Source organism: Trachypithecus francoisi, unplaced genomic scaffold (assembly GCF_009764315.1).
Source record: "Trachypithecus francoisi isolate TF-2019V2 unplaced genomic scaffold, Tfra_2.0 Lachesis_group15, whole genome shotgun sequence".
NCBI classification, from domain to species: Eukaryota; Metazoa; Chordata; class Mammalia; order Primates; family Cercopithecidae; genus Trachypithecus; species Trachypithecus francoisi.
The window spans coordinates 20,902,257-20,915,574 of NW_022681460.1; the positions used below are offsets into that span (position 1 = coordinate 20,902,257).

At 37.3% G+C, this 13,318-nt stretch overlaps 1 protein-coding gene across 2 annotated transcripts in view; it reads right to left on the reverse strand.

The window, feature by feature from the left end:
* Positions 1–13,318, reverse strand: part of TBC1D32 (TBC1 domain family member 32) — a 252,702-nt gene that overhangs the window by 168,575 nt on the left and 70,809 nt on the right. For both annotated transcript variants that reach the window (XM_033234429.1, XM_033234430.1), the window contains 4 exons: positions 4,043–4,244; positions 3,372–3,454; positions 841–979; positions 97–184 (listed from right to left, as the gene is read on the reverse strand). In XM_033234429.1, the coding sequence (XP_033090320.1) occupies positions 97–184; positions 841–979; positions 3,372–3,454; positions 4,043–4,244 (512 nt within the window). The remainder of the gene's footprint in view (positions 1–96; positions 185–840; positions 980–3,371; positions 3,455–4,042; positions 4,245–13,318) is intronic.

The window sequence follows — 13,318 nt, forward strand, 5'->3', positions numbered from 1 at the left end:
AATATCCTGATACTTGATTGTGCCAGTTAAATTTTCAGTTGGCTTGCTCATTTTATGTTTAAAATAATTATAATTCTAATGAAAAGAAACATTTACCTGACTTTTTTAGTGCAACGCCACCTGCTGCTGTTGATGCCACTTGTGTAACCAAAACTCCACAGCCAAATTTTTTATGCCTGCTGACCTAACAACATAAATATGGAACAGCAATGAGAAGCAAGAAAACATGGCATGCTAACTAGACATTCCTTCAAGATGGTAAGAATTGCAAAAACAAACTCTGAAAAACATTTTAAAATCATACCTAAGATCTTAAAAAGCCCAAAACTCTAGGGATATTTAGTATGACAGAAAAAAAGCTGATTACAACCCAGTGACCTTTGGCCTTTTACTGTTTGAATAAAGACTAAAATACATTGTAAATTGATTTACCAGTAGAATAATAGAACGCCTCTACAAATATTTTTGTTTCCTTTAAAATGTGAGGCCTAAACCTTCACTGACATATACATTTAGACTCAATAGGTTTCTTTCTCTAGGAAAATCACCCAGTTTCACTACATCCAGATGTTTGATATCATAATTATAAAACATACGATAATTAAGTGCATTCTTCAATTCCATCTGGTTATTTGCAATTCTGTAAATACAGTCACAGACACTAATATCAACTCTCTAATATTTTCCTTTAAAAAAAAAATGAAGTTGACTATTACAATGCTATACAGTTTTTCAATTGAGGCTTAATAACTTCTTCATACACAGAAAACAGAATGATGTTCTTAACGGCTTTTGCAACTACAAAAACTCCCTTTGCCTGTGGTAGATGGTAATTCATACCTGTAATTTTTTTGCATATCGGTTGAACATAAATGTCATACATTCACTGATAGCACCTGTTCTTTGAAGAAGTAGTAATCCTTTGGGGGTGGCAGCAAAATGTAGTAAATCATCTAGCAAATTATCTTCCCAAGCCATACTGAAACAGGTAAAAGAAAGAGCTTTTTTTTAAGATACTAAAAACTGAAAACAAAGACTATGTCTTAGCTGAGCTTAACCCTATTTACAATTAAAGCTACACAGTACATACTGGTTGCAAACTAATCAATAAAGGTTTAAAATTAAATAAAAACATGGTTTCTTTGGTAGTGAATTCTTTTATTCCTACATTTTCTATACCTATAAGTTCCCTTCACTGAATTAAAAAAATGTTAACTGCATATGTCAGCATTTTTATTATACCTAGGTTCTCTCATCTACATACTAATTTCATTCTATTTTCCTATTAATATTCTGCTGTGCATGAATTCTCCGAACCTCAACTCCCCATAAAAATTCTTGAAGATAACATTGGAAAAACTCTTCTGGGCATTAGCTTATGCAATTCATGACTAAGACCCCAAAAGCAATTTCAACACAAACAAAAATAAATAAATGGGACATAATTAAACTAAAAAGCTTCTGAATGGCAAAAGAAATAAGTAGAGTCACCACAACCCAGAGTGGGAGAAAATATTCACAAACTATGCAATGTCTAACAAAGGACTAATTTCCAGAATCTACAAAGAAGTCAAAGAAATCAGCAAGAAGAGAAAACAAATAATCTCATTTAAAAGTGGACAAAGGACATGAAGAAACAATTCTCAAAACATACAAACAGCTGACAAGCAGTTGAAAGAAAAGTGTTCAACATCACTAATCATCAGGGAAATGCAAATTAAAACCACTTACTCCTGCAAGAAAAAAAGGCCATAATTAAAAAGTCAAAAAAACAATAGATGTTGGTATGTATGTGGTGGGACTCTTTTACACTGCTGGTGGGAATGTAAACTAGTACAACCACTATTGAAAACAATATGGAGATTCCTTAAAGAACTAAAAGTAGAACTACCATTTGATTCAGCAACCCCACTACTGGGTATCTACCCAAAGGAAAAGAAGTCATTACACAAAAAAGCCGCAGGCAAAAGCATGTTAATAGGAGCACAATTCACAATTGCAAAGATATGAAACCAATCTAAGTGCCCATCAACCAATATGTGAATAAAGAAAATGTGGTACATATACACCATGGAATACTACTCGGTCATTTAAAAAAAAGGAAATAATGTCTTTCGCACCAAGCTTGATGGAGCTGGAGGCCATTTTTCTAAGTTAAGTAACTCAGAAATAAAAAAACAAATATCATATGTTCTCACTTATAAGTGGGAACTAAGTTCTGAGGATGCAAAGGCCTAAGCATGATATAATGGACTTTGGGGGTACAGGAGGAAAATTTGAAAGGGGGGTAAGGGATAAAAAATGACATATTGGGTACAGTGTATACTGCTTGAGTGATGGATGCACAAAAAGCTCAGAAATCACCACTGAAGAATGTATCCATGTAACCAAGAGCACCTGTACCCTGAAAACTGTTGAAATAAAAATTGAAATATTAACTATTGAAATTAAAAATGAAAATTAATGATTAAAAAATGAGATCTAAAAATTACCTCAAAAATAAACTAAAGAAATGTTTTTTCTCACCCTTTAATGCAAAAAAAAAAAAAAAAAAAGCAGCTAATTGTGTGACAACTATATTAGAAAATAAATTATAGCAAATGTTTAGGGAATTAACTATTTGTTGAACCATTACACTGTTAAGGAAATGCAGAAGGCTTTTTGTTTGATTGTTTTGTAAGCTCAACTATACCTACCTTAAAAAAAATTCAAATTCCACTTCAACATCTCTTTAACAAAGAATAGCCCTTTCAAGTTATCTCTAATTACCATTTTATGCCAATACTCGATTATAAAATAAGAACAGAACCCAGAAAAATATGTTGCCAGAGTTTAGTTCAAAAAATCTATTTTCCCCATTAATCTGACTCTATATCCTACTGATATCTGTAAAGGAACATGGAGACATCTACATTAAAATTTGATATAAATATTGATTTAAATAATTTTCCAAAGTCAAAACCTAATTGAAATGCACTCCCAACACATTTAGAAAAATCGTATTTTAAATATAAATACACTTAATTGGTACTTGAGAAAATATTATTTCTACTGAACTCTCCAGTTAACTTTCCAACTTTAGTATTTAGTAATTCTCCAAATTTTCTGGAAACATGATAATAAGTCACGTTTCCTAATCTAAGATGTAAAACCAGAATGAAACAAGTATAACAAATATTGTTAGATTTCAAAAAGGCTATGAGTATTGTATGATCTCTAAAGTTCTTCCAAACTAATTTTCCTTGAACCTGTATATATATATTTACCATCCTGTAAAACATTTTTGCCATAGTATCCTATTACATTTTAATAAATGTTAAATTTATTTCAGCAAATATAATAAATAGATGACTTTCATCAATTGTACTTACATGTTTTGGGATTCCTGGCTTACTGAAGAAACAGAATCAGAACCCTCTACTGGAGTAGGAATTCTTTCTGATAGCAAACTTGTCTAAAAATATAGCAGAATAGTTTATATTATTTTTCTTACTGATAGCACTACCCATAAGATTTCCTATGCTGCATCTTTGTTTTGTCCTTAATGTTATTAAAATCAAAGTTATCTTCAAATTTTAAATTATCTGGTTGTTAATTAAATATTATGTGACATATTTTACAAATAAACCGTATTAAATGGGGGTAAAAGACTTAGTTGTCCATTGATATATACATATATGGCTATTGCTACATTACGATCTCTAGTATCCACAGTGAAAACCCAGCTGTCTCTAAAAATTACTTTAAAATAACTCCCAAAGAGTGTTAATCTATGTAAGGAAAATTAACCTAAAGCCTCATCTAGGAGAAGAAAATAATCTGCAGTACCCATTTAAGTCTTAGAACTTTGTCCCACTGGGAAAGGAGATACTGCAGTCATCCTGTGCAAAATTAAGATGCATTATGTCACCTAGAGTACTGTGATGCTAAAGAAGTCATATTTGCCCAGTTAACTATTTCATCCAAAGTACAACACTAGAATGGTGCTTATATTTGAAATAAAGATTTGCAGGGAGGAAAAACGAAGCTTGAAAATACTTACCTTTTTCCACACCTTTGCTATAGATTCATGCAAATTGTAAGTGATTAACACCTGCAAGCCTTCACATGTACTATATATCTGACGACACACAGAAATAAAAGCTCCTTTAACCACAGGCAACATTTCTGATCCAGAAAATACAGAAATATCTTCATTGAGAAGTTTTTTCGAAAACTGGGCAATTATATGAGCACCTGTAGAACTAAAAGATGACACCTGAAAGTGATTCCAAGGTTACATCAATCTTGACTTCATAAAGCTATACCAAAAAGGCTAGTCTTGTCACAAAAACTCTTCATTTGCTTGGATCCCTTTTAGTCCTCCTCTAACTTTTCTCAGCTATGTCAATATTCATGTTCCCACCCATGAGCAGATGTCTAGCAATGAGAACAGTTTCAGTGGGGTAGAAGAAAAAAATATACAGACAGGGAAAAAGCAGCAAAACTTTACAATTAAAAGATTATGGACGCATTGAGACCACGGCCATGTAGATAAGTACTGTCAATTCTACAGTGAAAACATAATCCTAAACGCTCCATTCCTAGCACTTACTGACACATTCCCCATCCCATTAACAGGACTTAGTTCCCCTATATCAAAGGCTGAGAAACTTTTTTTTTTTTTTTGAGATGGAGTCTCGCTCTGTCACCCAGACTGGAGGGCAATGGCGCGGTCTTGGCTCACTCCGCCCTCCGGGTTCAAGCAATTCTCCTGCCTCAGCCTCCTGAGTAGCTGGGATTACAGGCACATGCCACCATGCCTGGTTAATTTTTGTACTTTTTTAGTAGAGACAGGGTTTCATCATATTGGCCAGGTTTCACCATACTGGCCAGGCTGGTCTCGAACTCCTGACCTCAGGTGATCCACCTGCCTCGGCCTCCCAAAGTGCTGGGATACAGGTGTCCGGCCAGCTGAGACACTTTTAAAAGTAATAATAGATAATAATAATAGATAAGTACTAAATAAATGCTCAGAATTTACACAAGTTCAATGGTGTGCATTAGATTGTTGTAGTTACAGGTCCCAATATTTTCCTCCATGTCACTGATTTGTTGGGAAAACAGTCATGTTTATTTGGATAACTGCTTTACCATGCTTTACCGTGGTGTCATTTAACTTTTTTCTCTAGTTCTCCATATATCCTATAAAGTGGTCATTAGATCTAGAAGATTATTTAGATTTAGTTTAATTTCTTTTGTTTCCTTTCCTTTTTTTCCCTTGGTAAAATAACTTCATAGTTGATTACCGCTGTCTACCTCCTATTGAATGAAGCACTATCTGGATGTCCCAATTTTAGTGGTGCTAAAGATCATTGGTCAGATGGTATCACCCTGACCTCTCTAGTATGTAGTCCTCCCTATCATCCTTTCACCTAATGATTTAGCATTCATTAATGATCATTTCCTACATCTACTATTTCATTAAGGATTATCAAATTATGATTTTTCTGATTATATAATTTATCTTGCATTTATTAGCTAGAATTCTTCTGTGAAGAACTTTTCCTCAGTAATGTTTTAGTTACACTAAAATACAGTTTGTACAGAAAAGGCTAGAAAAAATGCTTAAATTTTCTTTTTATCAATTTGCATACTAATAAGTTGGTATCCTAGCAATTTCAGCAGGTAACTGATAAAGTTTATTTTTTGTTTTCTATTTTAGTGCCTTTTCAAATGCATGTATTTTTTATATACTTTATGTATGTCAATCCATTGCAGTCATTATTTTTCTGATTCTCAAATTGTCCATCTTAAGCCAGTAGCAGGCCCCTTCTGGTTGGCTCTGGAGTCCTTTTGACACTATCCCATTAGTCTTAGATTGCTTCTAAAACGGTAAGATATCCCAGGATCATCCTCCACACTTCCTGGCCCAGACCCAGAATCAGCCACTCCTGTCTCTTCTTAGAACAAAAAGATATTTAGACAACACAGATAACAGCTCACAGTGAAGCAGTTGCTACTATTCCACTGATAATGCTGGGAAAAATATAACTTAAGAAAAAAAAAAGTTCGTAATTTTATTTCTATTATGAAGATTCAGGTTTCCTATTTAACTACTTTAACTTTATACTTTTGTCTTTTTCTCTTATATTGAAAATCTTAGTTCCTTATGACATTTCTGTAATTACTTATTTGCTCTATAATTATATATAACAATTTCAAAACAGCAACAGCAATATTATTTCTAAACATATAATAAATGCAGTTTCAGATTACCTTGAGGATGTTTTTCACCTTAGAATATATCCTACTGGAAATTATCAATCAAAATTAGATTATTTGAAGTAAATTCTTTTCTCTGCATGAATATGTCACTAACTTGATTGATATTTAAATTTACTAATCCCTTTGTTTGCAGCTTTTAAATATTGTGGCTTCATTTTTTTGTTTGTTTGCTTTTTTTTTTACATTTAGTATGTAAACAGCAAGATGAGTCCAAAGTCAAATCTAGGTATAATTAAGGTATAATTCTAGATATCTTGTTTCCATATGTTTCTCCATATTTTTCTCTCCCCTCTCCTAAAATTAACCATTTTCATTAGTTTTCACTTTGTCCATTCATATTCTCTTTTAAAAACATAAACAAATATGATCATTCATATTTCTTTGTGCCATACAAAAGGTAGCATTCCATTAACATTCTTCTGTTTTCCTTTATTCACTTAACAACATATCCTGAAAATAACTCCACAGAAATATACAAAAAGATTCCCTTTTATAGACAGCTCAGTGCTCCATTGTGTAAACATAATTCAATCAACTAGCCTCATATTGAACATTTGAGATTATTCCAGTCTTCCAGTAATATAAATAATCAGAACCTATAGTTTTAACGGGACAATGAAGATTCAGAAGAAAATCTTATATTTTATGCCTTATCTGTTTAACTTCAATGTAAGGGAGACTTTCTTTAATATTAAAAGAAAGAAAGAAAGAGAGAAAAAGAAAGAAAGAGAGAGAAAGAAAGAAGAAAGAGAGAAAGAAAGAGAAGAAAGAAAGAAAAAGAAAGAAAGAAGAAAGAAAGAGAAAAGGAAAGAAAAGGAAAGGAAAGGAAAGGAAGGAAAGGAAAGGAAAGGAAAGGAAGGAAAGGAAAGGAAAAGGAAAGGAAAGGAAAGGAAAGGAAAGGAAAGGAAAGGAAAGGAAAGGAAAGGAAAGGAAAGGAAAGGAAAGGAAAGAAAAGAAAAGAAAGAAAAGAAAGAAAAGAAAAGAAAAGAGGGCGAGATGTGGTGGCTCATGACTGTAATCCCAGCACTTTGGGAGGCCAAGTTGGGTGGATCACTTGAGGCCAGGAGTTTGAGACCAGCCTGGACAACATGGCGAACCTCCGTCTCTACTAAAAATACAAAAATTAGCCCAGCACGGTGGCGCACACCTATAGTCTCAGATACTCTGGAGGCTGAGGCAGGAGAATCGCTTGAACCTGGGAGGTGGAGGTTGCAGTGAGCAGAAATCGCACAACTGCATTCCAACTTGGGCAGCAGAGTGAGACTCCATCTCAAAAAAAAAAAAAAAAAAAGAACCCAAATCTCATAAAGATAATGATTGGGAAAAATTTCACTACATGTAAATTAATAATATCCATATAGAAAAAGAAACTGAAATAGGGTTAAGTGGTAGAAAATAAAAAGAAGTTTTGGAACTCATGACAAAGAATTAGTCTTCCTTATTTTAAAAACAGCTGTTATTGATAAGGACCTCCAGTTAAACATGGCAGACTGAACATGTACATTCACTGCTCCCTCCATAAATACTAAAATTCAAAAGTAAAAGGATTTTCCAGTAGGCAGTAAAACCACCAAAGACAAGGAGAATGGAAACGATGTGGTAACAAAATTTTAGAACCTGGAAATCAAAATAACAAGCAGTAATTCGGGACACAGAAAAACCCCAATTATCAGCCACAATGTGAAAAACAGAATAAACCTGATTCATCTTACAGAACCTCTCAAAAACATACAGGAATTGGTGGTAACAAATATCTCTAAATTGGGGGGTAAAAGTGAAATTGAAAACAGACGAGCTGCCTGAAAGCCAGTTTAAGGAGTCTGACCTCCAGACTCCCTTCTGCATTTCATGCAGCTAACCCAGTGTGCTTCTTGGAAGGTAGGCAGAGCTCAAGAAAGAGAAGACAACAGAGGGTGTCACAGGTTTCAATCAAAGTTTCTATACTAACACTTGAGACCCATCACTATTTCCACACAGCCTTCTTCTCCCACTAGGCTTATATTCCTCAGGCAGCGAACAGTAAGAGGTTTCTCTACGGAATCCTGTAAGAACAAGGAAAAACCAAATATACTGACATTAGGGGTTTCCAAAAAAATGCCACAGAAAGGGCCCACTAAAGTAGAGACCACAAATTACAAGTCCCACTTTCTTGTATAGTTTCCAAGCATCTTCTTACTGATTTTCAAATATTTGAATAAACTTCCAATTTAAAAGATAGAGACCATGATAAGAAATACAGAAAGCAATTAAGAAGGAAAAAAGAAAATATGACAGATTAAAACTTTATTATCTTTATATAGGTAAAAAGAAAGAACTTATACTCAAAAAAAAAAAAAAAAAAACGGGACAGGAGGCAAAAAAATTAGAAGCAGCAGCCATCAGAGGCTCCCACTGAAAAGAACCAAAACAGCATGCGAATCCTGCACTGGCAACTGAGGCATCCAGATTTTATCATTGGGACTGACTAGGCGGCTGGCGACCCATGGAGAGGAAGGAAGAGGACAGTGGTGCGGCAGCCCACCTTAGATCTACACAGGGCAGGGGAGCCCCCTCCCTTCAGCCAAGTGGGGCGGTGAGTGAGCGTGCTACCCAGCCGGGGAAGCCGTGCTTTTCCATGGAACTGTGCTCCCCATGGTCAGAAGATCCCACTCGTGAGCGCACACCACTGAGGCCTTCAGTCCCAACCACGGAGTCATGCAGATTCTCAACAGCCACTCAACTGGAATCGTCCTAAGACTGCAGAGTTCCTGGAGGGAGGGGTGGCCATCACCATTGCTGCTGCTGATTGCTGTCTAAGCCATCTGAGCTCCTTGAGGGAAGGGAGGCAGCCACCACTGCTGCTGCCTGCTATCTAAGCCATCTGAGCTCCCTGGGGGAGCAGCAGAGCCAACACTGCTGTGGCTAGCTACCTAAGCTCCCAGGGGTGAAGGGCTGCAGCTATCACTATAGCTCCAGGATGTGCTTTGCCCTGCTAGAGCCAAGGAGGCTGAATGGCTTGGTACCAAGAGGTATTCCCCCACAGCACAGCACACCAGCTGTGGCAGATCTTGGCCAGATTGCCTCTTCAGACCAGATGCTGATCCAACTCTCCTCATTGGGTGGGACCTCCCTATAGGAACTACAACAACTCCAGCCAGCGGCTCAGGGACAGAACTCTGATCTCCCTGGCCTGAGCTCCTAGAAGAAGGGGTGACTGTAGTCTCCATGGAACAGCAGACTTAGTCTTTCCTCCTGCTAGCTCTGAGGAATCTGGGCAGCCCAGAAGAGTTGGTTTCCCCCCAGTGCAGCACACCCCTTCTGCCATAGAGCAAAGTGCTTCATTAAATGGGTCCTGGTTCCCATGCCCCCCAACTGGATAAGACACCCCAAAAGGGGTCACCAGACATCCTATGCGGGAACGTTCCTACTGGCATCAGTTTGGTGTCCCTCAAGGTCAAGGATCCCAGAGGAAAGAGCCAGGCACCCATCTTTGCTGTTCTCCAGCCTCCTCAGGTACCATCTCCAGGCATGGAAACGAACCAAATGAATAGGGCCTGAAGTGAACCCCCAACAAACCACAGCAGCCCTAGAGAAGAGGGACCTGACTGTTGAAAGAAAAACAAACAGAAAGCAACAACAGAATCAACGAAAAAAATCCTCAAAAAAACCTCATCCAAGGGTCAGCAGCCTCAAAGATCCAAAGTAAACAAACTCATGAAGATGAGAAAGAATCAATGAAAAAAAACGCTGAAAACCCAAAAGGCCAGATTGTCTCTTCTCCTCCAAATGATCATAAGACCTCTCCAGCAAGGGCACAGAACTGGACAGTCTTGAGATGGATGAATTGACAGAAGTGGGCTTCAGAAGGTACGTAATAACAAACTTCACTGAGGTAAAGGAGCATGTTATAACCCAATGCAAAGATGCTTAGAACCATGATACTAGGTTACAGGAGCTGCTAACGAGAATAACCAGTTTAGAGAGGAAAATAGGCCAGGCGCGGTGGCTCAAGCCTGTAATCCCAGCACTTTGGGAGGCCGAGACGGGCGGATCACGAGGTCAGGAGATCGAGACCAACCTGGCTAACAAGGTGAAACTCCATCTCTACTAAAAAATACAAAAAACTAGCCAGGCGAGGTGGTGGGCACCTGTAGTCCCAGCTACTCCGGACGCTGAGGCAGGAGAATGGCGTAAACCCAGGAGGCGGAGCTTGCAGTGAGCTGAGATCCGGCCACTGCACTCCAGCCTGGGCGACAGAGTGAGACTCCATCTCCAAAAAAAAAAAAAAAGAGAGGAACATAAACGACCTGATGGAGTTGAAAAACACAACATGAGAATTCTGTGAATGACACACAAGAATCAATAGCCGAATCAATCAAGTGGAAGAAAGAACATCAGAGTTTGAAGACTATCTTGCTGAAATAAGGCAGGCTTAGAGAAAAAAGAGTAAGAAGTAATGTACAAAACCTATAAGAATTATGGGACTATGTAAAAAGTCCAAACCTATGACTGATTGGAGTACCTATAAGAAATGGGAAGAATGGAACCAAGTTGGAAAACACACTTCAGGATATCATCCAGGGGAACTTCCCCAATCTAGCAGGATAGGTCAACATTCAAATTCAGGAAATACAGAGAACCCCACTAAGATACTCCATGAGAAGATCAACCACAAGACACATAATCATCAGATTCTCCAAGGTTGAAATGAAAGAAAAAGTGTTAAGGGCAGCCAGAGAGAAAGGCCAGGTCACCTACAAAGGGAAGCCCATCAGATTAATAGTGGGTATCTCAGAAAAAAAAAAAAATCTACAAGACAGAAGAGAATGGAGGCCATATTAAATACTTTTTTTTTTTTTTTTTTTTTTTGAGACAGAGTCTCGCTCTGTCACCCAGGCTGGAGTGCAGGGGTGAGATCTCAACCCCCTGCAACCTCTTCCTCCCAAGTTCAAGCGATTCTCCTGCCTCAGACTCCTGAGTAGCTGGGACTATAGGCATGTGCCACCATGCCTGGCTAATTTTTCTATTTTTGGTAGAGACAGAGTTTCACCATGTTAGGCAGACTGGTCTCAAACTCCTGACCTCAGGTGATCTGCCCGCCTCAGTCACACAAAGTGCTAGGATTACAGGCATGAGCTATGGCACCCAGTCATTCAACATTCTTAAAGAAAAAAATTTTCAACCCAGAATTTCATATCTGGCCAAACTAAGCTTTATAAGTGAAGGATAAATAACATCCTTTATAGACAATCAAATGCTAAGGGAGTTCATCACCACCAGGCCTGCCTTAAAAGAGCTCCTGAAGGAAGCACTAAATAGGGAGAGGGAAAACCAGTACCATCCACTGAAAAAAACACACCAAACTACAAAGGCCAATGACATTATGAAGAAACTGGATTAACCAGTGTGCAAAATAACCACCTGGCATCATGATGATAGGATCAAATTCACGCATAACAATATTAACCTACAATGTAAATGGACTAACTGCCTCAATTAAAAGACACAGACTGGAAAACTGGATACAGAGTCAAGACCAATCAGTGTGTTTTATTCAAGAGACTCATCTCATGTGCAAAGATACACATAGGCTCAAAATAAAAAAGATGGAGGTAAATCTACCTAGCAAATGGAAAGCAGAAAAAAAGCAAGGGTTTCAACACTAATTTCTGACAAAACAGACTTTAAACCAACAAAGATCAAAAAACACAAAGAAGGACGTAACATAATGGCAAAGGGATCAATACAACAAAAAGAGCTAACTATCCTAAATATATATACACCCAATATAGGAGCACCTAGTTTCATAAAACAAGTTTTTAGAGACCTAAAAGTGATTTAGACTACCACACAATAATAGTGGGAGACTTTAATACACCACAGACAATATTAGACAGTGGAGTATTAAAGAGACAGAAAATTAACAAGGATACTCAGGACTTGAACTCAGCTCCAGATCAAGAGGACCTAATAGATATCTGCAGAACTCTCCACCCTAAAGCAACAAAATATATCTTCTTCTCAGTGTCACATGGAACTTACTCTACAATCAACCACATAATTGGAATTAAAACACTCCTCAGTAAATGCAAAATAAACGAAATCCTTATAAACAGTCTCTCAAACCACAATGCAAAACTCAAGATTAAGAAACTCACCCAAAACCACACAACTACATCAAAATTGAACAACCTGCTCCTGAATGACTCCTAGGTAAATAATGAAAGTAAGGCAGAAAGCAAGAATTTCTTTGAAGCCAATAAAAACAAAGAGAAAACATACCAAAATCACTGGGACACAGCTAAAGCAGTGATAAGAGGTAAATTTATAGCACTAAATGCCCACATCAGAAAGCTAGAAAGATCTCAAATCAACACCCTAACATCAAAACTAAAAGAACTAGAGAAGCAAGAACAAACAAATACAAAAGCTAGCAGAAGACAAGAAATAACTAAGGACAGAGTGGAAATGAAGGAGAGACAGCCATGAAAACCCTTCAAAAAACTCAATGAATCCAGGAGCTGTTTTCTTGAAAAAATAAAATAGACCACTAGTTAGATTAATAAAGAGAGAAGAATCAAAAAGAAACAATAAAAAGATAAAAGGGTATCACTACTGACCCCACAGAAATACAAAATATCATCAGAGGATACAAACAGCTCTGCATAAATAAACTAGAAAACCTAGAAGAAATGATAAATTCCTGGACACATACACCCTCCGAAGAAGAAGTCAAATCCTTGAGTAGACCAATAACAAGCTCTGAAATTGAGGCAGTAATAAATAGCCTAGCAACTAAAAAAAAGCCCAGGACCAAATGGATTCACAGCCAAATTCTATCACAGGTACAAGGAGGAGCTGGTATCATTCCTGCTAAAACTATTCCAAACAATTAAGAGGAAGGGACTCCTCCCTAACTCATTTTATGAGGCCAGCTTCATCCTGATACGAAAACCCGGCAGAGACACAACAAAAAAAGAAACTTCAGGGCCGGGCGCGGTGGCTCAAGCCTGTAATCCCAGCACTTTGGGAGGCCGAGACGGGCGGATCACAAGGTCAGGAGATCGAGACC